Consider the following 26,479-nt stretch of genomic DNA (forward strand, 5'->3'; position numbering starts at 1 on the left):
TTTTAAGAATATGATTTTTGAATGGTGATGTTCCATTAAACTAAAGAAAGTCCAATGAATATAAAAAATACCTTGATTTATCTCAAGGCAGTTATCGTCAAGACCACGATGTAAAAAGAGAAAAAAACCCAAATCAGGAAATTGATGAAATCTCCGCAGCTTCTTACATCAGACTGATTGATAATTTGACTAACTAGATCATTATTTTCACGAACTCCCGGGAACAGAAAATAAACCGATCGTAGTTCGCACGCATATTTATTCGCTTAGGCTAATACGATGATCAAAGAAAATGCCTCCAGGTAAAAATGCATATTTCATAATAATTACGATGATAAATGGGACTACATCCATTATTACATTTTGCTCCGCTGTATACTTTCAGCCCCTTGTTTCATTTAAGGCCGGACAGGGGATAATTAAAAATGACGATGACGTGCCCAAACGGCCTATTTCAGAATCAAAGCAGCCTTTGATTGAATTAAAAAGGAAATGAAATTTTCGAGGCAAAAGCGGCTGCTTTTACTGGCATCAGCTGAACATTCGGCGAATTAATTGTAGAGTGCGTGTATAGTTGCAATATTGCGCGAAACAATAAATTTCACTTGCTTTTGGCCTCACGTCAACTTATCTGAGGGAGGCTTGCACTATGTTGCAACCCTGGAAATCAGGAACCGGAAACAGCGCGCCGAGGGAGGCTCGAGGATCCAAACGTCGTCAACGTCTGCTGATCAAAGAGCATTTGCGACGAAATTCTCCTGGAAAATGTTTTTGCATGCTGCGCACCGTGACCATCTACTGGAGCTCCTCCCATACCGAGGGGCTTTTGGAGGTTTGACACTCGGGAATGCGAATTTCTCCATTAAAGTTTAAACTCGTCCACGATTCTAGCCCACTTCTCATCCCCCTGTGAAGTCGACACTAAAATATTGTTTCGTAATTTGGCCGGTTCTCTAATGTGACGTCATAATGATATCACCATGAGTAAAAATGATAACTTTAATGAGGTCAAACTGAAATTATATATTTTACTTTTCAAAACAACTCACATTTTATGTTTATGATAGCATATAGAATGTTAAAAATTTACTACAATCATGTTGGGGATGTATTGAATTACTGGTTGCATGAAAGTATCATATCAACATTCTGTATTATCAAGGAAATAGGTACACGACGCCATGGTGCGCGCATCGCATCGTTGTGAAACGACGAAACACAAATCGCCTTCAATTCAGGAGCACGCAACATAGACAGCGGTTGAGCATGAATAGTCGCATTCCTAAGGCGTTACAGTCAACATCGAGTTTTAGTGTTTGCTATTTTCTAGTTTGCTAGGACGCCAGGGAGCATTTTATTATTTTTCAGTTAGTTTTTGAATCGTGATCCACGTATGTTTTTTACTTCATTTTATATTTTTTAACATGCGGGGCTTTTGCATTTTTGGAACACTAATTTCAGTGCATAGGTAATCAAGATCGCAAAAATTGCCAAAAGGTTTTTTGTTTTTTCCATAAATGTTGAAATAGTATATATAAATTCAACAAATCAAAAGTCTATGATCCTTTCTAACTTTTTTGAAGGCTTACCTGATGGACTGAATGTGGTTTTCTCTGCAGAAAAAGCTTTTTAAATTTTCATAAAAGTTCACAGAAGGGCTAAAAATGTAATTATATATCAAAATCATCAAGCTTGAGAGGAAAAATGGTTGAACTCGAACCCAATTAATTTTTTCTGAAAAGTCATAGTTGTCAAGTGAAACCAAGAAATGGAAAAGAATCTTAGGCCCCTTAACGATTACTTGCAACTGACCCCTTAGTAACTTACCTGTTTGGAAACTTTCGGCAAGCAATTTTATAGGCGGACAAGCGAAAAATTATCAAATTTTTTGGAGGGTTTTTCTGTAATTTAGAGATATATTTACTTTCAGAATCTTATCTATTTTTACAAAGTTTATTCTGACCGGATATAAATTTTGAAAATTGTATGAGCAGAAACAGAGGCAGAATACACAAAAGAGAGTTATATCTGTCTCTTTAATTGCTTTTCTCTCCTAAACTATGACCCACACACCTTCCATGAGATTCAAAATTATAAACTATACCGTACTTATAAGATTTGAGTTCTATTTTTTGGTAGGCGTTTCTCTCCTTTTTCTCGATGATTTTTTCTCTTGCTTCGGTGATACGCTACTCTCCTTCCTTCGGCGACGTTGGCCATCCTTTGATTCGTCAGTACTTTCTGTTTCGCTTCCGCCACTGCTGGTGCTGTGAAGTCTCTGCGGGGCTTGGATGGGGTGGACGTACCTATAACATTTGTCATTATAACTTGTTTACTGCGTCAAAATAAATACATACATGGCAAACAAAGTCGTTGAATTAATGTAAAAAAAGAAGAGAGAATTACCACTTTTTTTATTAATAATCACTTCGATAACAAGCAGAAGATATGCGGACAAGAAGGATAACACGAACAATTTGACAGTGCATATAACCGTGCTATTCGTTCTAGGGATCTTATCCTCAGTTCATGCAGCCAAACTGTCAAATCAAACCGAACTATAAAAAAATTTCGGTTGCATGCACCAGAAGATACAACTCATATAATCGACAGTACGGTTACATGAACCGAACAATGCGGCCGATATGCAATACAACAACACAACATTGTATACTTACAGCTCATATGACGGAATCTTTCTTTCAATTTAATTGTCGACTACTTTACCAGCCTTACCCTGGTAAAAATTGGCGATAAGAGCTGCGTTTCATAATACCATAGGAAATCTTATAGCCAGCTAAAGAAGGCTACAGAAAATCATATTGCTGGCTGTAGAATGCGGAGAAGATCATACGGCCGGGCTTTACGAAGCGATAAAAAATTATGTAGCCGGGCTATAGTTTCTATCGCCGGGCTTTACACTTTATCGCCTGGCTGTTGTTTTTTCGCTATCGATTATGAAAGGCAATAAGAAATTGTGTAGAAATTCGGGTGCTTTGGAAATCATTAAGTTTGATACGGAACCACCTTAATATTTACAAAACACACATTATATTTTCCTCTAAAACATATTTTTTTTTTTTCATCAATTAAAATGAGAATAATCCATACAGGATGTGCAAATCAAGACCATGAGTTGAATAACGCTGACTTCGCGAGATTAAATATTAGAGCCGAATACAAAGCGGAGCGGCGACGCACTGGCGCCTACAAACCTAGCAGGGATTCTTCACGCATTGCGCAACGCGTGAAGTATCCCTGTTAGGTTTGTAGGCGCCAGTGCGCGTTTCGCGCTGGCCTCCCGCCTGCCGCGCCGCAGCGTGCCACGGCGCTTGAACCAACTATTTCACACCTGAGGTATTGCACAGTATCACACGAAACTGAAGGTGCTCTAGTTTATTAGAAATGGCAGGCATCTATCAAAAGTACGGAGCTTTCCTCGCATAATAAATCAAGATACTACGGCCCAAAAAGAGAGCAGTAGGCCAAAAACTCATCAAGTCCTGGCATCCGTAATTAGTAACGTTTAGCATATATTTTATCGCCTGGCTGTTGCTTAATCGCCATCGGCTATAAAAGGCTATAAGAAATTGTGTAGCCGGCTATAGAAGCTATTAGAAATCTTACAGCCGGCTGTAGGTCTATGGTATTTCTGAACAAAGATCCTACTGCCAATTTTTACCCGGGTAGAATGGAATAGAAGAGTTCTTCCATACCATATCTCGTGAGCGTCGTATAAAAATCTCCGCCCCATTTTATTTTTTCGAAGGTAAACGAAACAATATCATTTCTTGAAGTTTACACAGAGTTTTCCTCAGTTGGAGAAAAAAAACCACGGAAACTTTCGAGAATCAATGTTGAGCAATGTTTCATTTAAAAAATAAAGTATGACAAGAAGTCTGTAACGCCGCAAACCTAGATGAGTGGTTTGATAGTTTCACCGTTCATATATACACGGTGTAAGTCCGCAATCACAAATCTCGTTTGCAGTGTCTGAAAATCTCCGCCTCTACGTTATTTTTTTTAATAGATAACAAATTGACATAATTCCTTGAAGTTTAAGCAGAATTTTCTTCGCACAGAGAAAGAAAATCACGGCAGTATTAAAGAATTGCCGTGGAAAAGTTTTCCATTTAAAAAAATGAAGTATGATAGGAAGTCTGCGACGTCGTACACCAAGTTATGTGATTGCCGACTTACACGGTCAATATACACATGGATTGCATTTTGCGAAAAGGAACCACTAGCATTGCAGTGTTGCTAAGATTGTGCAACTTCTTTTATCTTGGAGGAAAAACCCGATTATCCATTAATAGTTTCTATTTTACTCGCTAAAAACTGTAAATTTAAGACAAAAATTACCATCTAAATTTCATAGTTTTTCACGATTTCCGCAATTTTATTGCAAAAGATGAAGTTGCACAATCTTAGCATCATTGCAATGCTAGTGGTTCCTTTTTGCAAAATGCAATCCACGTATCGTTCTTGTATAGTCTTGGACGCTGATCGTCGTTTTGAATCGACTAACTACCTATATAGCAATCCCCAGCTCTCTATGACACCGTCACTATCCCTTTCAAATCCCAACCCTTCGGGGATCAAGCACCTACACTAACAATAAAATCCCTTCTAATTTCTTATGATTCTTAGCTGCTTACCTCCAAAATGCAATCTTTCGCAACGTTTTCAAGCCTTGACTAGCGAGCTTTCTGACGTTTTTTCCGTTGACATGCCCGTCTGGGGTGAGTGGGGGGTATTTGCGAAGCTCCTCGAAAGCATCCAGAGCGGCAGCAGTAGTCACGTATGATTTCTGGTGGTGAGAGCCCATCCATTCTCGCCCATCCGGCAGCTGACCATCCGAGCCAGGGTGGTTGTAATAGGCATAAGATGGGTGCGGAGGGTATTGTGGGTAAGGGACATGGGGATACGCGGGATGGTACGAGCCTGGAGGCAAATTCGTTTTCCTCCCATAGGCATCGTGGACCACAACTTTCTCCCGTTTTCTGCTGATCACCACCGGGATAGGAATGCCGATATTAAAGTTTGTTTTTTTCTTCCTCGCTCTGCTCTGCAAGCCCTGGTCAGCGTCCTCTTGGTCCTCGTCTTGAACTTTGCCCGGGGATATGACTGTGACTCGCAAACCTGCCAGACTTCTCGCTTGTTTCGGTTCAGCACCTACGTGAGAATTTCACGCAGGTAAACAAAATCGTCTCCATCCAGAAATAATACTACACGCACCGAATTTCAATTTTATGATTGAAAAAGGAAACGAATATTTGGCTAGAATTATTATTCCGGCTTGAACTTTCGCACGTGTGCACGAATTATGTTGAAAAATAATATTTTAATCCAAGTTTAAGAAAAATATTGTTTCTACTTAGGGCCATGCCTGAACTGAATCAGTGAGAACGAAAACGCACCAACTCGAAAAAATGAAAATAATTAAGACACACACAAAACTGCACAGTAAGTGTAGAAGTTAGTCCAAGAAAAAGATTTTTGGTGTCGAAAGACAAGTATTTAAGGACACTTTGAAGGTCTGAGTTGGAACAGACGTCCTAACTTCAATGATCTTTATGGAAATTGACTATCTTTAATGAAAATCGAGCATTTTCGAGTTATCGAGTTGGTGTGTTTTCGTTCCCACTGATTCAATTACGTAACGCTCCAAGTTGGGGGGGGGGGGGTGGAGGTTTTTGTCAACATTATGTGGCGAAACGAGTTTAAGTGATTTTTTTTTTTTTCGAGTTTCGGTAGAATTTTTCGTTGGTTGTCCTTAGAGGTTTTAAAGAATCTTGAAAATATTCTCTGAGATGCTTCCACTTTTTCTCACTAAATAGAAATGCCAATCTCTTCATTAAATATAAGGTGATATTTAGATTATTATCAAAAAAAAGGGGGGGCTTGGCATCGTCATTGTGTCAGACTATCAATGCAGCGGTAGCAAATTACTCTGCTCTAAAATGACATAAGAAGTCATAACCGAAACATACAGACCTGTATGGTAGTGTTCTTTCAATCTAAAAACGGGGACAACATCATCAGCTAACCCAAACTCCTTGCCGATGTTAATTGTGTCCTCTGGATTAAAGTCAAATCTAGGCGAATTATTATGTTTCATGTTAAAATTCTCTAGCAAGCTCTTTGACAGCTTACTTTGACAATATCCCTGCTGCAATGAGAATAAATATAATTTCTAGCGATTACGAAGTTGCAATAGTGGGGATCGGAGCGTAATGATCACCAATTTTTCATTTTAATGTTTTTAATACCTCTGAAGAAGTTTAAAGGAGTTTCTTTGGAGGACAGTAAGTACATGTCAGTATTATTAGTCCCTTAAAATATCAGAGGGTTTGAATGGTCCAGTGGTCGTTTTGTCCATTTTGCCATTCAGTGCGTCTATTATGCGAAAAGATGAGAAATTGGTTTCCTTAATTTTTCAAGGTAGAGAATTCGCAACTTTGCCTATTAAAGTTAAAGAATGGAGGAGGTAAGATGGGTTTGTCGAAAAGGTTGCTGAATCTTCAGAGAAGTATTGCTGGTAAGCCCTTACTTTCAACTCTATAATATACTCTTGAGGGTCATACATGGACATAGTCTCTCTGATCAAATCATAAACTGCTCTTGTTTACCTCGCTATCATGTAGATGCTATGTTTACTGTTGCAAAATTTGCAATATTCCTTACGTCACCATTTTTATTGCGTTTCTTAAAATAGGATATTACTGAATTCAAAAATTATGGCTTTGAAACTTTTGTACCGTTTGACAACAGTGTTCAAATATTAAACTCATTTCTTAATTCGTAAAACTATTCGCTAGATTAGTACCTAATGGTTTTGATATAATAGGTAGAGAAGGCATTTTTACCATTTTTTGCGGAGTTACGTCATTAACATGTTTAAAAATACATTTCAAGAACTACTGCTCTTTCTACTTCTTCTAACACATTGAGTGGAATGACAATGTGAAGGACGAGTGTTTAAAATTGAAGACATCATTGAATTTTTAGAGTTAAAATGCAAGAGCGAAACCGTATAAAGCTAAAATTAAAACTTCTTTCAATCCAAAGTCTTAATCTTATATTTTGTCGCATTTTTCACCTTTTGCCTATTTTTTCAATTTTCTAATTTATCTATCATAATTTTTATTGGGCACATCTCGAGTAACGTGCAGTAGATTTTTCAAGTTTATTTTATCCAAGAGAAATTTTCCGAGAAAATTGCTTAAAGTTTGGACCTAAATATGTGGCTCTTATCGGGTAAAATTAAACGAGTATGTAAAAAAAAAACTGAAGAATTTGTAAATTATGGAGAAAGAATACCTGATAAACTAAAAGGAGCGTGTGAACGAGACCCAAGGTGCTCCTCATCCTTCACTGAATTATCACAGCTCGATTACGATTATCAGCTCAAACCAATCTTCAACTTTCCATTAGATTTTGGATTCTGAGTGCTCCTAAGTAATCAGGCAACAAGTTTGCTCGCTTTTCGGTGCACACCTGAAAGTAAAAAAATCCATTATTTTCAACGAAATATTTTGTCTAAGACCATGTAAGAATGAGGAAGACAAGTTTTTCACGGACCTCTCGTCGTTTCTGACAATGTACGCAAAGGGGTATTATTAATACCATCTCGTGCGCGACAAAAGAAAACAAAAACAAAAACACAATGTTCTTGTTCTTGGAGCAGTTTGAAATGCGTATTGAGTACTTTACAATTTCAGAAACTGTTTAAAGTTACATTTTTTGTTATTTACTGATCGATGTTTTTGTTTTATTCAAATTTTACGTTGAACTAATAATTTTCAAAATTATAAATTGATCTAGAAATTTAAATTTTAATCAGCAAGTCTTAAAATGTACAGTTAAATTTACAATGCATCCTTTTATCAGACACTTTATTTAATAAAATTTAAGATTAAGCAATTCCAAAATTGCATTTTTGATTTGCATCTGGATGGAGCAAAAGTCAAAACACCTGAAAAGAAATAAAACGAAACAGGTCGCACTTAGGTTCATTTTGATTCCGTGAAAAGTCATCTTTTCAAAATAATTTCGCTAAGAAAGAGACTATATTAATGGTTCAATTCCAAATCACGTATATTCATATAATTAAAAATGCCGGTTTATATTTTTCATCAAATCAACATTTTCATTTAAATTTGTTTTTTACTTTTCTCTATTTTTCTGTGGTTATCCGATAGAACTTATGAGATATAACTTTCATCAGTTTTTATTATATAAAAATTAATATAAGGGTGGAAATTTAAGTAGGAGGATTCAGGAACTTTGCAACTGGGATCCGTCATTTTGAGGTTTAGCCATCAATTTGAAAATCTCTTACGAATACCTATCAGGAACCAGGTGCAGTTGTGGCAAGATGCACGAATTGTTTTGCGAGAGATATGGTGTTTTTAGAAATTAATGTGTGATAACGTAGATGGTTGCTGATCCCTGAAAAGTTTGAATAACTTACCAAATCAACAGATTTCTCTCGAAAACTCACGTGTAAAAAATATTAAATTATATACTACAGAATCTAAAAATATAGCATAAAAATATACAATCGTCAGTCTTTGCTCATGAAAATCAATGTAAAGTGTAAAATACCTTGGGAATAGGTAAGAGGTTAAAATGAAATTTGTAAAAATGTTTTGGTAAATCAAGCAAGCAATAAATGAGAGAATATTCAGGAAAGTTCAAAATATTAATGTCTTACCAAAAACGTTGAAAATATTCATTTCCTAAACCAATCGTATAGGGAAACTGGAAATGCACGTTTTCGCATCTGGAAAATAGTAGTTTTTTGTGTCTTTTTCTTCCACGTCACAAATGATTAGTGCTGGAGCTTACGTTTGTGTCTCTCTGTAACTTTGTATAAGATCCAAAGTCTGGCGAAGTGAAATTTCCCCTTCAATCACGCAGACGCATTTTACGAAAAAAAAATGGAAAATATGAAACGTGTCCCGAAAGATTTTCAATACAATTCTCTGTACAGTTTTTTCCTTCTGTTTTCATGCCTGACGTCGGAACCCATTTGCTCATTTTTCACATTTTCCTCCTTCTTCCCTCCCCTCTTTTCTATGGACCATTAAAACGCACGTGTGAAATTGAGACACACTTTGACGACCACGGACACATACAGTATGGTTTCACTAATATGCACCTGGATGGTTGAAGTTTTTGGTGTTTGAATGCGTAAATAAATGAAGTAAATGAATAATAAATTATAATGATAAAAAATAAATAAAATGAAATTAAAAGGGGAAAATAGAATGAATAATATAAGAAACAGTATTTTTAATAATTTAGGACATTTTTGTCGCATGTCGCTGACGTTGTAAACTTTATTTCAAATTTCGTTTTTTTTTTTTTTTTTTTTTTTTAATTTTGCCGGTTTAAGCATTTCTAAACTTCAGACTTAGGTCCTTGTCTACATAATGTCAATTCACGAACATAAACGTGTAAAAGGTCCTACAATTTTTTTTCTTCCTCTTCCTTTTAATGATGAGTTTAATGCTTGCAAATTTCCAATTTGGGTAATTTTCAAAACTTGATGACGGAAATAACGAGATGACCATAGTCAGTTTTTGAAGTAGAATATTATCTAAAGAAATCTACACTGAATTTAGGAATTTATCAGGTATTACCAGAGATAAAAAATTCTTATTAGAGGAGAAGAAATAATTTATTTAGAATATTTTTTACATACATAAACCATCAGAGTGAAAACTGAAGTATGGCAGTACATATTCTCATCTCTCAATCAGACGCCTTATAAACCCTCCAACTGCAACTGTTTTTTCAAAGAATTGCGAGAGTTTCATTGCAAAGTTACTTATATTTACCACCTAAGTCACCGGCTTAGTAAGTGTGTCTAATCTGCTGCACACGGTTTTGTATGGCGTTCTCAGTTCAATGTGCGGACGTTTCCACCATAGATTCTCGCATCTGGACATAAAAATTCCCTAATTTAGTTACATCCTCATGATTAAGACGCCTAAGACACCGGCCAACCAAACCAACCCCCCTCCCCCCGGTCATAGCTTGTGTTACTCTTGGAGCAAAATGGGTCTTCTGCAGCACAGGGACATATGTATATACTTCTATACTACTATATACTTCTGCATATATAGGGATAAATGACTAGAATTTTTACAAATTAAATCGATAAAAAATCACGATGAGCACGTCAAAAAAACTATGATCCACTCCTCAATGTATAGTTTTTGTAATCCATTTCAATTTTCAAATTTCCCGCGTCTCCGAGAACTTTCCCTTTGTCAAAGGCGAGTGAGTTTGCTTGGGAAGGGATGTGAGGGAACTTAATCTGAGTGTACAAATAAATCCTCTCAATTTTTCCTGATCTTTCACACGTACCTAAATGATTGCAGTCATTTAAAAGCATTTGATTTTGCTTTCTTTTTTCTGCGCTAGTCGAAAGCAGACGCTTTAAAGTAAGAAAAATTATAATTGAGAGAGTTAATACTTAACGTTTGCAAATTTTTGTGTGTTTTTCTTTGATCTATTTCTGAATAAACGTCCTCGTCAAGGACGTAGAAAATAGTTCTAGAAAATTTGAAAACACTTAATACGAACTCCTCGCAAATTGTGTGCTAAGAGGTGAATATTATAGAGTTTTAAGATGTTCTAATTTTTATTTTTGCACCGATTTAACTCGAAAAACTCTATTCATTCATCTGTCCAAAAATATTTTAGAACAAATCCCTAAAGGAAAATGAATGGCACCGTTAGATTTCTTTTGATTCACTAGGCTCAAATTGCAGAAACAAGAAGTTTAAAAGAATCTCAAATGTTGCGATGAATGCTCCAATTTTCGATGAGGACCTTGATATTAACTCATCATCCGCAGTATTTTCTCGATGTCCGCCTTTAGCTCCCGGTCGCCAATTTATCGATTATTTTTTCAATCACTGCGAATTTTAATCGTCCGCGTTCCCGCAGAGTTGAATCGACCCACTGGAAACAGAAAAAGTAGAGTCTGAACAGGCAGGCGAATGAAAAAAAAAATCTGTTCTCACCATGTGGTACAAATAAACTGACTACAATGCGCAAAGAGAAATACATTTTTCTGACGTACATCTAGCGTGTGAACTTATCTGCATGCAGAGAGTGCATTAGAGTAGCACTTAAAGCACTTAGTGGTTGTTTCTGAAATAAGCAAAAAAATTGTTCTCTTGTGCATAATTCAGTCCAAGGAGTGATTCTACAGAGCGGACAATTAAGTAAAAATCCTTATGAATTCAAGAAACATGATATTCTAATGGTTATCCTGTCTAAATTTTACCTCCAATCATTAAAAAACAATCAACAATTACAATTTAAGACTGTTATGCACTGAAAACGAATTTTGACTTTTACCAGAAGGGTGGTAAATTCCACAGTGAATCGATTTGATTTTTTGCACAGTGCTACTTTAGAGTGAAGATAACCAAATATCTAGTAGCATTTACCATAAGTCTGATGGATGCGATTAAAGTTACCCATATAGTCAATTGAGGGGCTTGAAAGACAAGGCGCATTAGTGCAGTTTTTATTTTTTCGAAAATAACGAGTCAAAAGTTCTGGATTTTACTCGGATGTACACATGAGTCGGAAAAAAGTATCAGAATCTCAACTATACTCCCACACAGCTGGTTTAGCGCCAGATATTAGACTAGTTGCACAAGCCAGAAATATCGTTAAGTCACTTGAAAGTGTGGTTGGATCAACCATACCTCTAGCTGGTGCCCTCACAGTCAGCATAAGTGTGATGGATTAACTATACCACTGGCTAGTGTCTTTACACGTCTAGTAAGTGCAACTACTCTTATGTCTGGCGCCAAAATCAGCTGGAAGTATAGTTGATATTGTGATACTTTTCTTTTCAGTGATTGACAACCCATCTTAACTCAAAGCAGTGTTAAATATCTCTAAAATGTACCGTTAGGACTACGTGGAGCGTCTGCCATGACTTGCCCGAGGTTTGTCCCTTTTGAGATTGTGAAAGTCGGACCAGGAGAAATACGGCCAACGTGTCCATCACTATCAGAGGCCTCTGAAGAAGAAGAAGAGGACGAAAAGGAGGCGGGGCGCCTGTTCATAGTGCCCCTCGGTTGGCGCGATCCCTTCTTGGCCGAGCTCGGAGAACCCGGAGTGGAGCTCCGACTCGAATTCGAACGTCGGAGCTTCGCATTTCCACTCGGCTGCGACTTCAACACCGGTTCTTCCTTCTTCACCTTTTCGGACGACATCCTCCACCAGGGCTTCTTGGGAGCGTCGCCTTTAGAGGCGGACTTCTCGCGGTTTGGGACAAAGAGACGCGCGAGCGTACTAATAAATCTTCCCTTACTGCGTGGCTCACCGTCGCTGTCGACATCGCCCGCCGCTATCGACCTCTGGTATTCCATCTGTTCGTGGTCAATGGCCGCCTGTGCCACACCGCTAAGAACCTCCTTGACGACCTTCCCTCTACTTCTGCTTTGATTTTTCTTGCCGCGAGGAACGCTCGGAGGTACCCATCCATAGTACGGGTACCCGGCAGGTGGATATGGTGATGGAGCCCCGTCCTTGGCTTGGGGTTGGTCGGAGTTTTTTCCCGCTGGCGGGGGATAGTAGGGTTGTGGGGGATAGTGGGGTGGCTGGAGATAGTAGGGTGGTGGGGGATAGTAGGGTGGTGGGGAATAGTAGGGTGGTGGGGGATACTGACGGTTGCTAGTGGGATGTTCACCGTGTTCGTGATGTTCCTTGTGATTATGATTCACTACGATGATGGGATTGCAGCAGAAGATGTTGCATTTGCCTCTGCGTTTGATGCGCTCCATTATGGCTTTTAAATAGCGGTTTTTTTTCGGAGGCTCAGATGATTCGGTCACCTCCCGGGCCTCGATCTTCCCTTGATCCACTTCAGCTCCTGCACGAGAAGTTAAAGTTAAGGTACCTAAATGTAATTATTTGCGTTTCGGTAAGACTCATGGGCTACGAAATACAAATTTCAGAAGATTTGAATAATCTCATGTTAATGTTCCCATCCAATCGCAAAAAAAACCAAAGTAATGGTACGTCTGCCTGTCATAAAATTTTGTTTTATACGAAAGTTATGAATATTTTCTTTGACATTTTCGGATACTGCAAATACAATTGGTAGTGAGATTATTTGAAAAATTGGAAAAAACGTTCAAAAGCTTCCCTGGAACTTACTATATACCTGTTATATGACGGAAAATTCTACGACGACTTAATAGAAATACATCGGTCTTCCAAAGCACGGCCATATAAAGGAGCGTCCGGGTTTTCTCATGGACAGAGTAAAACATATAGTTATTTCTTCAGTGTTCACTTTCTTCTCAGTCCACGCAGGCTCTTGGTAGGGAGCCTATGTGAATATCTACGCACTTAGACTTGAATCAAGTACAGATCTTTGCCGTAAATGAGCGAGTAGTATTATAAATACTGTTCACTATCGTTGTCGTATTAATTCTATTGAGACTATACTTGAACTTGATACGAACCTTCATAATTTTGTTCCGTTTCAAGAATGACTGCCAGGCCAACCTTTTTCGTCGATTCTACTGAAGCCTCGTCGTGTTTTAAGTTTTTCTCGTTGATGTGCTCGGCATGAACAGATTTTTGGCGCTGATTGTTGGGCTTAAATTGAAATTTTTCAGAGGATAATACTTCTATCCTCTCTTTAGGAATCAAGTGACAAAAGTTCTGCTGAATAAACAAAATTAAGACATTTAAGCATTATATTATCTGTATAATATTCCCGCAAAACATTAAGAGGCTAAATAAAGTTGTATTGCTATCTAGGTAGGCATGGTTTGATGTATGCTTGGAGCCGTTAATCTTCAAATCCTCTGCAAAACTCCGGAGAAATTTTTAGTTGAAGCAATTGACAGACAACCAACTTTAAATGGAAAAAATTAACTTCATTAAGTTTTCTGCGTTAGGTAATCTCGCACAGATACAATCTGTTTTGTTTGATCATTCCAATCAGTACTCTTTGAACCTACAGGAAATCCCCTAGTTTCAAACGACGTTTCAGTTATTTTAAAGAGACGTCCTGTTATTTTATAGAAATTTCACCCCTCTCCCCTCCCTCAGCCTAAATAAAGAAATCTGCCATTTTTAACATCATTCTCTAACGTTCCTCTCCAAAAGCTGACATTACGAAAACACATGTATTCCGTTAGTAGCCCAAATTTTTGGAGAGCTGTAAATACCTTTCTAGACCAGGCTGAGAGGTTTCTGTTAATAAAATTTAACCCTCTACCGCATGATTTACTCTATAGTTACCTACCGGGGGACTTGGATCACTGAAAAATGAGAAAATGTTGAGCAAATAATCGGTCGGTTGGTTGTAAATCATTTCATAATGAAGATGTTTTAGCAATTGAAGCCATCAGCATTCAGCATCTTGAAAATTTAGAGAGATCGAATGGCTTTAATTTAACAGACGCAGTATACATGATGCTACGTGTAAGTAAGCGTGTCACCAATATGAAAAAAAAACCACTATTAATCATGGTAGAAACACATAAAAATAAGTTTTTTGGGGAATGTCTGTCACTTGGGAGACGAGGAGCTATTGATTTTGCAACGTTTCGTTTTAGATTGGAACACTGGTTTCTCCCCAAAAAATATGTGCGCGTGCGCTATTCTCTCTTCTCTATTTAACCAATTAGGATTCGCAAAAAAACAAATCTAGTCGTATTCATTGAAGAATAAAAGTTTGTTTTCTATAAGGAACATCATGCAGTCTGGATTAGACTTGCACCCTATGCAGTTAGGCAACAATAATTTTTAGATTGTGACTTTTTTATTATTGTTTTTTATACCTTTTTCGTATAGAACCTCGTTTTAAATAAAATGAATATTTGCAGCTATTCCTCTGGCATTACAATATGTAGCCCTGAAGGAGCACGTTGAAAATTGTGTACGCGTATCTGTATAATGTTACCTGTAGGTGACAAATCAAAAGTAAACTAATTGAATGGGTGTCAAACTAGAAATATATTGATTGCATGATGTTACCTATTGGCAAAAACCCTTCTTTTTCAATCTCAATTATAATGGGTTAGGGTTGAAATGTTCAACATTCCTTCAAACTGACCTCCAAAATTTTTATAAATATAATTCATAACTATATACAATAGTTAGTTTATGCATATTTTGTACATTTATGTGTTATGTATTATGTATATTAATATATTTATTTTATATTAGACTCAGTGAAATGTAACTGACTCATGCAGTAGAGGGTTAATTTAAATCAACGTACCTCTGGTTTAGGTAGGTGTTTACCCTCAGCGTTTCAGCGAATAGGCCCCCAATATCAAACACACACTCAATTGGCACACTTGGTAACTTCTTGGCGGCTATATGCATAAGACTCATTAAAAGTGTTGTAATTTAAATTCACTGCACGCGTAACATGTAAAAATGTACCTGAAATATCATAACTAGCATGAAAAGTTGACAAAACTGCATGAGTATGTAAGTAGAATCAAATATACCCTTCATCATTCACGAAAATCGAGTGGTAATGAGGCATCCCACAAATTTTACACATTTTTTCCTGCTCGCAAGCCGTGTTTTCAGGTATTCCCGAGAACTTCGTCTCAGTCATTTGGTGAACATCATCAACACTGTAGAAAAAACTGTGCCGTTTGTAAAAAAAAACCTTTGAATTAAAAATCAAAAAGCCTCAGTGTTGCCGCTACTCAGACTGGCGAGACGGCGCGGCGCGGCGCGGTGTGCGAATGCTGGATCCAGGTTTTTTAAGTGACATTTTTCAATCCATCCCATTCCACCTTTTTCTGATTTTTTTATTTCTATGAAGAGATTTGATGAGAGAAAGAGCCGCGCGCACGGCCAATGGAAATTTTACATGTCACCGTTAATGGACCCTTCGCGTGTTACGGAATGTTTTGAAGGAAAAAGAACAGTTGCTCTTGCCATGCGCATAGTGGATTCCAGGTCTCTACATATTTTCTAGTCGTAGTAGCAATGCTATTTGTGTGGTAAAAAATTATTCGGTGTCAATGACAATGCTGCATTGTTATTGGTGCCGAAATAATCGTTACCACAAAAGTAATATTGTTATTACGACCAGAAAAAAAAAGGTAGAACCCTGTATCAACTGTGATAATTATACTGAGCATCGTTTCTTTTTTCTCCACATACTCTAGTTTATTCACCTGAGACCTCTCTCATCCCCTAGATTTGTTACAAAATAATTAAATGATTCCTTGACGAACATGAGAAAATGAAAATGCATGTAGATTAGCATGTTCTAACTGACATGTCTAACATGTCCTAACGTATCGGTCTAATCATTAGATATATGACGTCTTGTTCATCTTTAACCGGGAAAAATAGACTTGCGATAAAGTAATTTTCTGAGCTATGAAGGAGCAAGGTCTTGTTAATTAATCTTCACATAAATCATTCAATTCCTCAGTTATGAGGTAGCTAACAATTGTAAAGCGCAGTGCGATCGATATAACACGTATTTCATTAAAATTAAAAAAGTAAATAAGTATCAATATTATTGTTATATTACAGTTAAACTAACTGAAGAAGTGAATTATTGTCCCGAGTGTCGTTTCGGTTTTGGTAATCATACACATACGTCCAATCTTCGGACGCAGCTTTTAATTGTTATCGCAGATCTCTGCGATCACGAAAAGATAATATGATTACTTAAAAATTATTTACTTAGTCGCGATTTAAACTTTAAGTTACAGGGTTTCAACTTGTGATTTTCAGATTTCGCCTGAAATAGCACCACTCTTTTGGATTGAAGGTAGGGAGACGTCACAAAAGGTTTTTGTCCCCTGTTTTTACCTAAAAATCTGAGTGAACTAACCCGATTTTTTCACATTTTTCGAGGAAAATCGTCTCTTTTTAACTTTGATTTTTTGTGACATTTTTTGGTGTGCTCGACTTTTTTGAGTCGGAGGCGGGCAGATATGATTTTTTTCGTGATTGATGATGAATTCATGATCATATCGCCGGCAGAATTGCCGTGCCAAGGAAAAACGCCGTATAAACATTTAGGCGTTGCCATATCCTCCTCTATAAAAACGAATTTACTGGGAAAATTGAGAATATTGTTCTTTGAAATTTTTAGACTCTTTTTTTCGCAATTTAATCGAAAATGTCTGGAAAAATACGAGGAAAGCTATGCATGACTTCTTTCAAAAATACACGTTTTATCTGAGGAAATTTGGCGCCTCTTGACGGCGTTCTTCCTTAGCACGGCATGTTCCCATGGACTGGTCCGAGGGCCCAGGAAAAGATCTCCCCCCCCACCCACCCAATTCAAATGGTTTTTTAGATTTTCCATTAAGCTCTGGTTTCAGGATATATATTCCATCTATTGGGCCCATTAAGCCATTGTTGGTTGAAGTTAACCTTTAGTCGAAGAAACACTTTAAACGCTATTTTTAAATATTTTATGGCTTGCGTGATAAATTTTACCGTCTAGGCGACATTTTCGATGCTACAGAGACATTTTGAAACGAAGTATAATCTCCAGTGAAGATATAACTGAAATACTGAAAACTCAGGTACCTTCTACTCAGACCGAACCGCCGTAAAGTGTCTGCCAGATGATGAATCGATAACAAGAAATGAGATGGAAATCGGCCTTGAAGGCAGGAAAAAGTTCAATGCTACAATTTTAGAATTAATGTACCATTGACGCATTCGTGTCATTATCGCGGAAAAACTGTTCTTTTCAAAGGAGGCGGCTAAATATTGGACTTTTCCACTATAGCTCTCTAAAAGCCTCAAATGTCACTTGTTTTAGCCAACAAGAGTGCTACAGATGTTTTTCACCATCATACGACAGCTGGAGGAAAAGTCGTTTCGCGGACAAAGGAACATATCCACATCCCAATGTTGCAAATTCAACCGTTCAGGGCCGGATTTACGTACTTGCCGCCCATGGGCCGCTAGTATTTTGCCGCCCCCTTCTCATTCGTTTTGAAACATCAATGAAAACCATCAAATGAACGTGCCAGCGGGGGAGGGGTGCATAAGACGCGTTTACTTGTATTGAGCACATTTTTTGGGAAAGCCCTGTCAACACTACTAGCAAAAGTTCACGGAACTTCGCGCGAAAGTTAAGTTTCGTAAACCTATCTCTGTGTGGACAAGGCATTTCATTCATAAGAAATGAACGAAAAAATTATGAAAAAACAAACATAAATGTGGATGGATGATTTTAACTTCCGCCGCCGCGCCTCGCAGACCGCACTGTGTTTGACGCAATGCGTGAAGTATTCACGCAGTCTTGTAGGCGCTATGCGTCTCCCGCTGATCGCACTGTGTTTGCCGCAATGCGTGAGGTATTCATGCATTCTTGTATGCGATATCCGTTTCATGCTGTCCGCAATGACCGCACTGTGTTTGATGCGATGCGTGAAGTATTCGTGCAGTCTTGTAGGCGCTAATATGTGTTACATGCCGATCGCCGCGCCGAGGGCTTCTCCTTTTCATCTCAAGTCCTCGTCATCATTTCTCTCTAGGTAAGTCGGCCGTTTCAGGCCAAATTGCGTGTTTGGTTTCTCTCTTAACTCGACTAATTAAAGGTGCTGTCTCTTGTATCACTGTAAGACGACAAAAGTAGAAAGTACTATACGCTCAGAAAATTAGAGATTGTGTCACCTTTTCTCGTTTGTAATTTTTTCTTCTAAATCCGATTTTTTTTTTATATCTACATTTAAAAAAATTGCAAAATTTGCCGCCATATGGGCCGCGGCCCATGTGGCCACCCCCTTAATCCGGTCCCGCAACCGTTTAAAAGTATGCACCAGCGCAATTTTTATCCAAAGGTTTTCCTGATTTTTTCATTACATAAAAGTCTCTTGGTTTCAATGTTTTAGAGAAAGGGAATCGAAGGTAGACAGCTAAATTTTTATGCAACCTTCCCCCTCCCATTCAAGATGGCGGTCAAAATGTCGCTTTAGGGTGAGAAAATTCGAATTCAATTGATTTAAGTAACGCGTACTCAGTCCTGAGTCAATCAAAGCTAAATCAAGAAACATGGCGCACGATATCATCCACCGCGATACTGCACACAATGGTTTCTACCACCTTGGATCATCATCAATCAGGGATGCACAAATTTGTTGTTTTGACGTAAAGCACGGATGAAACCAAAGTGGGAGAAATCACAGTATACACTTCCGCAGTCCCGCGGTGGATGATGTTATACGCCGTATGTTTCGATGGGCGATGTCTTTGGTAATATTAGGCGTAATAAAGTAAGTGTTGGGACTAACCTTGTTAATTTTTGTTGGTCTATATGCTTGAAATCCATTGAATCTATCCTTTGCAGGAATTGGCCCAGTGAGTCGATACCTCCAATTCGCCTTCAATTTTGAGTGATACTGTGCCACGCTCGAATGTTCGAATAGTTGCTTCGCGCTTTATGTACGCAGAGTATAGGTCATACTCATTTCCACCTTCATTGCGTAAAACCTAGCGACTTCAGCCGCTACAGGAATTTGCCGAGTGAGTTGATTCGTGAAGTTCGCCTTCAATTTCGAGTGATGCTGTGCCACGCTCAGGTGGTCGAATAGTTGCCTCGCGCTTATGTATGCTGAGTATAAGTTGCGTTCATTTTCATTGTTATTCCTTCAACTATCAAAACACAATTCTACTTTTAGCGCAACTGACCCACTTCTGAGAACAATTATGGCAGTTTAAATGACAGTTTTTCAAACAACGGGAATTTCGTTTTGTAGAATTTTCCGCTCAAGCGCTGCTAAGTCCTTTTTCTCAAAACTGCATCTCTGCACGTCCCGCTCAATTCAATAACACGGCAGTGTAGCATTCCGTGACTTTATTGCGAGCTCTGCGTTAAGAGTTGTCCACGTATAATGGCGTTCAGTATGATTTTGAAAATTCGTTTCATCGAGCAACGAGCATTTTTCTCCGCAGAGTCTCCACCGCGCTGTCTCGCGCCTTCATTTTGAGATTCGGCAATCTGCACTCTTCACCCCACGAGTCCTAGATGACCCTGCACCATGATCGGAAAACAAGTATCCCAACCGCCGTGCATGGTCTCAGCGCTATCCCACGCTCGGCACCGAGGCTGAATTTCCGTCGTTGCCTTATATCACAATAATAAATAAACAACTTAATTTGGGGAAAAGGCTGCAAATAAAGAACAAAGAATAACCAAAACCTGGAACGTTTCAAAATTGTAACGATTTTGAAACGTTCCGGGTTTTGTTTATTCCTTGTTCTTTATTTGCAGCTTTTTCCCCAAATTAAGTTGTTCATTTATTATGTGTATTTTGGCTGATTAAGTTGTTTCTCATTTTATATCACAATGTCTCTTATTCCCGTCTGTGGCGTAGAGGATTCGGCTGCATTCGGTCTCAACTTCACGCCATTGCCACGCTTCAACCACGAAGAGGGTTTGTACCATTTCCGCGAGCTCCGCTTTGAAGATGCATTGGACCCCGTGGACGTGGACCTGGGGATAATCATTTTCGATGAAGACTTGCCGATATCTCTTTGTCGGGATGGACTCTCTTTCGAATTCCTATGACTGTTTTTCCCATTGGGACTGCCATCGTCATGCGACATGCTATCATACTCATGATCGCGGAGTATTTCATATCGCTTTAAGCCTACCAGACTTGAATTAGATAAACTTCTCAGTTTTTGAGCGTGATTAAATTCGGGCTTGCTTTGTTGCTGCTGTTGTTGTTGTTGTTGTTGTTGTTGTTGTTGTTGTTGTTGTTGCTGCTGCTGCTGCTGTTGTTGTTGTTGTTGTTGCTGCTCCTGCTGTTGATGTTGTTGTTGGACGAGAGCTTTGTGATGCCTCTGCTCCTTGTGGTCGGCATAGGCGTCGATGACACCAAAAGCGGAATGCGCGAACTTCCTCCCTTTTTCGCGGCAGCCCGCGTACCCTGGCTTCGGGGGTGGGAGCCAAGACTGCGCATGCCCCAATGAGGGTGGATACCCTGGTGAAGATGGGTATCCTGATAGGGGTACATCGTACCCCAAAGGCAACATCTCACCATTCCGAGTGAACCGTCTACTACGGAAGTCATGTACCTCCTTCTTCTTCTTGTTCATGTAGACCACGGGGATACAGCAGACAAAATCTCTACTCTGTAAATGTTGCTCTGTGCCCTCGTGCGCATCGTGCGCTGAGCGGTCTTCAAAATTCATCTGGGCTTCACTTGCAACTTTGTCAGTTTCAGCATCTGTACAATGATCCGAAAGACATGGGGATATGAACTAAGTACCAAATTAGTTGAGAAAATGTTATACAGGAGTTTAAACATCTACACAAGTCGTAAAATTGGTAAAATTCAAAATTTTTAAAAAAAAATTACAAAAATTTTAAAAAACAAACTTAAAAGCACTCACCTGCATAAAATTGTAATTTTGAAGTGGACACGCCGCGTTTCGGAGGTGTCCGCTTCAAAATTACAATTTTATGCAAGTGAGTGCTTTTGAGTTTGTTTTTTAAAAGTTTTTTAAAATTTTTGTAAATTGTTTAAACATTTTTAAATTTTACCAACCAAATTAGTTTGTCAATTTTCCCTGCAGAGCAATTTGACACGTTAATGGAAAACTGCCAGACTTCGAATATCGAGTATTGACGGTGCGGAGATAGCTGTATCAATGAGCTGTGGGTGATGTATTTTGCCTACCATTAAAATATCTGACTCGAAAAAAAATCAGGACGTTGCCCAAAAACGTAAGTCAATTACCGCGTACCTCGCTCGGTGCTAGTTCGCAAAACGGGGAAGGTATCTCGCACCAGCTCCTATGATACTACAAACTCTATTGAAAACCAGAGTTCATTCAGTGATCCCATCGGCATAGCGCTGTGTGATCGCTTCTTGAGAAATTCACTAGAATTATAGCAGCCTAACATCGCAATTGAAGATTTATTTTGGTTTAAGTGATAATAAAGGCTCCCACGTGGTAAATTTAGGCATGCTGTTCTTCCTGACTCTTTTTGTTCAGTCTTGATTCAAAATACCGACTGAGAGCTTTAGTTCTGCTAGCTTAAGTTCTGAAATTCACGTATGTACCTAGGGACAATGTATTGAATGTAATTTGCAAAACGCTTAAATTGTTTTTTTTTTTTTTTTTACTCTTATAATGCCCAATTCTGCCGTGCAACGCAAAAACGCCGTAAACGCCATTTTACATTTTTTGGAAAGAATGTATCATAGCAGAAAAACTTGTGTGGCTTGGGGCAATGTTTTTACAGAATTCATTTGCAATACTATCAAGAACTAAACCTGAAAATTTGAGGTGCATGGGTAATTTTTTTTTTTTTTTTTTTTTTTTTTTTTTTTTTTTTTTTTTTTTTTTTTTTAATAAGTGTTAAGTTCCACAAAACGAAAGAGAATCCTGATGGATTTACGGTGTTCTTGCGCAGCACGGCAGAATAGTCGAAGTTAATTTAGTTTAGTTCTTTTTTTTTATTCATTCTTTTTTTACCATTTTTTGTATTTTTCATTTTTAAAGTAATGAAAATGCTGCCTTGAAATTTTCAGAAAAGTTCAATAGATTAGACTGCAGCAGAGGTGGACACGTATTTATCTCTGCACCTCATGAGCCCGGAAGTCAATCGGCATACCATATGCTAAGGTGCAAAGAATAATTATCATTACACGTTATGTGGTAAATTTTTTGTGAAATGAGCCAACACGGGGTAAACTAATAAAAAATGTATTCTTGCCTTCCATGTCGATGTGTGCGGGATCAGATTCCTTTGTTGCGACATTTGTTTCTTTCAAGTCAAAGCCTCCTTGAGTAAGATTCAGTTGAACCGAGGATCGATGGTGCTGCTTCTCCGATTCAGAATTCAATTTCCCGGTTACTATCAATTTCACGGCGTTGGATCGGAGTGGATGACAAAAACTCTGAAGAATATGACATTGAGGAATGTGAAAAAGAAAATTTGTAGCCTTTTTTTTCATTTTCATTTATTTTTTATTTTTTTTATATGGCAAGATACTGACCGCTGTAGAGAGTCTCTAACCGCCTAGTGGCTTCCAGGACTTTATGTCCACCTACCTTTCGTCCACTAAATAAATGCCCACCGCTATTTATGTCCACTAAACGTTAAGTCCAGTCTTTATTAAGTCCACATGATTTAATGTCCAACCTTGAATATGTCCAAAATTGTCCAAATTGTGGACATGTTATGTCCACATTTTTTTCTTCTCATTTAAATGACAGGAACCACCTCAAAAATAAATGCATACTACTTCTACCTTCATTCTTAAAAACATTTCATTCATGAATCAAGTCATGAAAAAGAACAGACTCTATGAGCAGATAAAAACATATTTTCTCGTGTACAATGTACGGACATGATAAGATGAAAACCAAAGCGGGTGCCTAGGAAACGCTTCAATGCCAGATTAAACATTTTTCAGTAACAGATGCAATTGAAAGTCCTCTTTAACTAGTTATTTCGTGCGCCTTCAATTTTGTAGGATACTGTGCAACGCCTCTGACGCGAAATAGTTGCTTAAAGCGTTGCGGCGCGGCAGACAACCAGCGTGACACGCGCACAGGCGCCTACAAACCTAACGGGATACTTCACGCGTTGCGCAATGCGTGAAGTATCCGGTTAGGTTTGTAGGCGCCAGTGCGCGTTCTGCGCTGCTAACACGCCGCTCCGCTCTTGTTAGGCTCTAATATTTAAACTCGCGAAGTCAGCGTTTTTCAACTCATGATTTTGAAATGTTTGCACTCTCTGCATTGATTATTCCCTTTTAAACTGATGAAAAAGAAATATGTACTACTGGAAAATATAATGTGTTTTTTGTAAATATAATAGTGGTTCCGTATCAAATTTAATGATTTCCAAAGCATTCAAATTTATTCTTTTGTGTTTTGGGCTTTTACTGTGCTCCAGCTTGGTGTAAGCGCAACCAAACGCTCAAAATTGGACGTATTTGACTCAAGGAGGTCTATGTACAAATAAGTTAAAAACAAAAAATTGTGTGCCTCTTAGTTTTTTTCCTCCTTTATTAATTTTTGTATAGTTTCTCTCATCACAACTACGGCTCATTGAGATTCATATCGATGCCATTGCTTGGAAAAAGTTTTACAAATATTTACCACGTTTTAAAAATGTAAATGTTTTTAAAATGAAGTAATCAATTTCATTAAAAAAAAGTATGTACATTTAAGGCATATTTTATATTGGAAATTTCAAGGATAGAAATGAAACCAAGTATTTACCAAAGACAATTTGAAAAGATGAATCAAAAGAAGAAATTAACATTTCATTTAAAATATGAGTTACGATAACAACACCTTATTCTCTCTTAAATTTCTCATGTCGATGTTGTCCATATAATTTTACAAACGGACTAAAATATGACGCTTGAATTTGATTTTAGTGGACTTTACATTTGTGGACTTAAGTTAGTGGACGTTTAAGTAATGGACTTAACAATCGTGTGGGCTTTAGAACTGTGGACGTAAAAATTGTGGACGAAAAGTCTGTGGACGTAAAAAAAGTGGACATAAAGTCCGTGTACCGTTTTGCAAGGCAGATGAAACGGATGAGAAGATCAGTTCACTCTAATTGCCAACCTATAAAATTCAAACCTTTGATATTTCCATGCAGAAATGGGCCAGTAAAATGAACTCAACTTTCTGAACGGGTGGAAGGAATTCCATTGTCGCTTACTCTGATAAAAGTCTAAATTCAGTACAAAAATTTGTTGCTACTTGCCATCTTGCATGTCGGTCGGGGAAAGAGGGTGGGAGTGAGGTGGGGGAAGGGGGGGGGAGAAGAAGAGAGAAAAAGGGCAATGCGCCGAACTGAAAGAAACGATCTTGATATAGCTTCATTTTGAGGGCTGCATACTTCTTTTTTCACATCATGGTGACAGAAAATCTGTGCAGGAGAAGATAGAACATCTACCGAATATTCTTACATGGTGAAGAATGATATAGTAAATTTAAAAATGGATGCCCTACCTGATTTATTACGAAGAGCAGCAAATGAATTGTACTCCAAACACTCTTCATCACTAACAAAAAATGAGAGGCAGCTTGGCATCCTGCAACTTTCACAGCCTCTCTGTCTCTCTCTTTTTGTCACTCCTTTTTTTTTTTTTTTTCCTTCGGATTTCACCATGCGCAGTTTTTGGTAAACCTGATCACTATTCCACAGTTGCCTTATCAATAAAACCGCGTGCTTCAACAGGTGTTTAAAAATTTCCATGAAATCGCAGGTGGAACGACCAGAACTTGACACGCAAACTTTAGACCTGCCGATAAAGTTGGTGGTAAATAAAACGAGAAAAAACCCCAACATTTTAGCGGAATTTAAAATACGTAGAATTTTCGGCGAGTCCGCTACAGTTGGAAAGACCTAAAACGTAACTAGGCATTCAAGTCAGCTATTGGGTGCACTTAATTTCATTTCCACTAATTTCAAATTTTTTCTGATCCACTTATATATGACTTTGAAAGTAATAAATTAATAATACAAGGAGCAAATAAACAATATAACCAGACACTTTTATATCGACGGTTTAAGTCCGCAACCACGTATATTTCGTTTGCGGTGATCACTTTTTTATTTTTTTAAAGTGGAGCACATCGACATCATTCCTTGAAGTTTTCACAGAATTCTCTCTGTAAAGAGAAGAAAAATCACAGCAGTTTTCGAGAATTGTCATTTATCAGTCTTCCACTTAAAAAATGAAGTATTACAGGAAGTCTACAACGTCTTTTTATGCGGATTTATACCATCGACATGTTACGTAGAAGGCGTTCGGCAAATGGAAAGACTTTTCATAAAACCACGACCGCGTAGGAGCTCGTATTGCCTACACTAAAAATTGAAGGAGAACTTACATGGCATTCGAGTAATCTCTTTCGGTACAAAGCTATTTTTTGTGAAAACTGTGAGTAAGAGTACCATTTTACGACAATACCACAATTTGATCACGTGAGAGCTCACGATGCCCATACTAAAAATTTAATGCGATCTGACATGGCATTAATGTACCTAATCTTTTCTTTTCTCGTTTTTTGGTATGAGCGCGCCATATTACGATGATGCTACTCTTTCACTTCTTCCTCATTTCTTCTACCTCTTTTCTCACATGTTACTTACCTCTTTACCTCTTGCTCTTTACTCCTTTTTCTTATTTTCTTCTTCTTCCTCATTTCCTATTTTTTTATTTGTTTCTTTCTCTTTTTTTCATCTTTTTCATATCATCATTCTCTTTCCGCATCTCATCTTTTTCCCTCATCTTTATTCTCTGTCCGTATTTCTTCTCTTTTCTCCATCTTCTTCTCCTCTTTCTTTTCTTCATCTTCTTCCTCTCTTTCTCTTTTCTTCTTCTTCTCTCTCTCTTTTCTTCTTCTTTCTCTCATCTCCTGCTTCCTTCTCTACCTCTTCGTCCATCTCTTTTCTCCCTCTTCTTTCTCATTGGTCCTCTACCTCCCT

General features: G+C 38.0%; 2 protein-coding genes across 2 annotated transcripts; both read right to left on the reverse strand.

Moving 5' to 3' along the window:
- Positions 1 to 1,100: 1,100 nt before the first annotated feature.
- LOC109035510 (uncharacterized) lies at positions 1,101 to 9,156 on the reverse strand. Its single transcript, XM_072302636.1, has 5 exons — positions 8,720 to 9,156; positions 7,324 to 7,500; positions 5,998 to 6,172; positions 4,659 to 5,175; positions 1,101 to 2,306 (listed from the first exon to the last, which is right to left on the reverse strand). Exons 2-5 carry the CDS (start codon positions 7,369 to 7,371, stop codon positions 2,126 to 2,128), a joined length of 921 nt encoding a protein of 306 aa, XP_072158737.1. The 5' UTR covers positions 7,372 to 7,500; positions 8,720 to 9,156; the 3' UTR covers positions 1,101 to 2,125.
- A 255-nt stretch (positions 9,157 to 9,411) lies between these two features.
- LOC140226089 (uncharacterized) lies at positions 9,412 to 12,904 on the reverse strand. The gene is made up of 2 exons (XM_072306559.1): positions 11,945 to 12,904; positions 9,412 to 10,980 (listed from the first exon to the last, which is right to left on the reverse strand). The coding sequence occupies exons 1-2, from the start codon at positions 12,822 to 12,824 to the stop codon at positions 10,928 to 10,930; spliced, it is 933 nt and encodes a 310-aa protein (XP_072162660.1). The 5' UTR covers positions 12,825 to 12,904; the 3' UTR covers positions 9,412 to 10,927.
- Positions 12,905 to 26,479: the final 13,575 nt, after the last annotated feature.

Source organism: Bemisia tabaci, chromosome 1 (genome assembly GCF_918797505.1).
Source record: "Bemisia tabaci chromosome 1, PGI_BMITA_v3".
Taxonomy (NCBI): domain Eukaryota; kingdom Metazoa; phylum Arthropoda; class Insecta; order Hemiptera; family Aleyrodidae; genus Bemisia; species Bemisia tabaci.

Bases quoted from the DNA above. Each gene is read 5' to 3' on its own strand.
- LOC109035510 (XM_072302636.1), bottom strand. From the start codon at position 7,371: ATGAGGAGCACCTTGGGTCTCGTTCACACGCTCCTTTTAGTTTATCAG. The intron at 6,173-7,323 runs GTATTCTTTCTC...TTCTCATTGCAG, and splicing joins CGCTCCTTTTAGTTTATCAG to CAGGGATATTGTCAAAGTAA. The intron at 2,307-4,658 runs GTAAGCAGCTAA...CAAATGTTATAG, and splicing joins CGAAAGATTGCATTTTGGAG to GTACGTCCACCCCATCCAAG.
- LOC140226089 (XM_072306559.1), bottom strand. From the start codon at position 12,824: ATGGAGCGCATCAAACGCAGAGGCAAATGCAACATCTTCTGCTGCAAT. The intron at 10,981-11,944 runs GTACATTTTAGA...TTCTGTTTCCAG, and splicing joins CGCTCCACGTAGTCCTAACG to TGGGTCGATTCAACTCTGCG.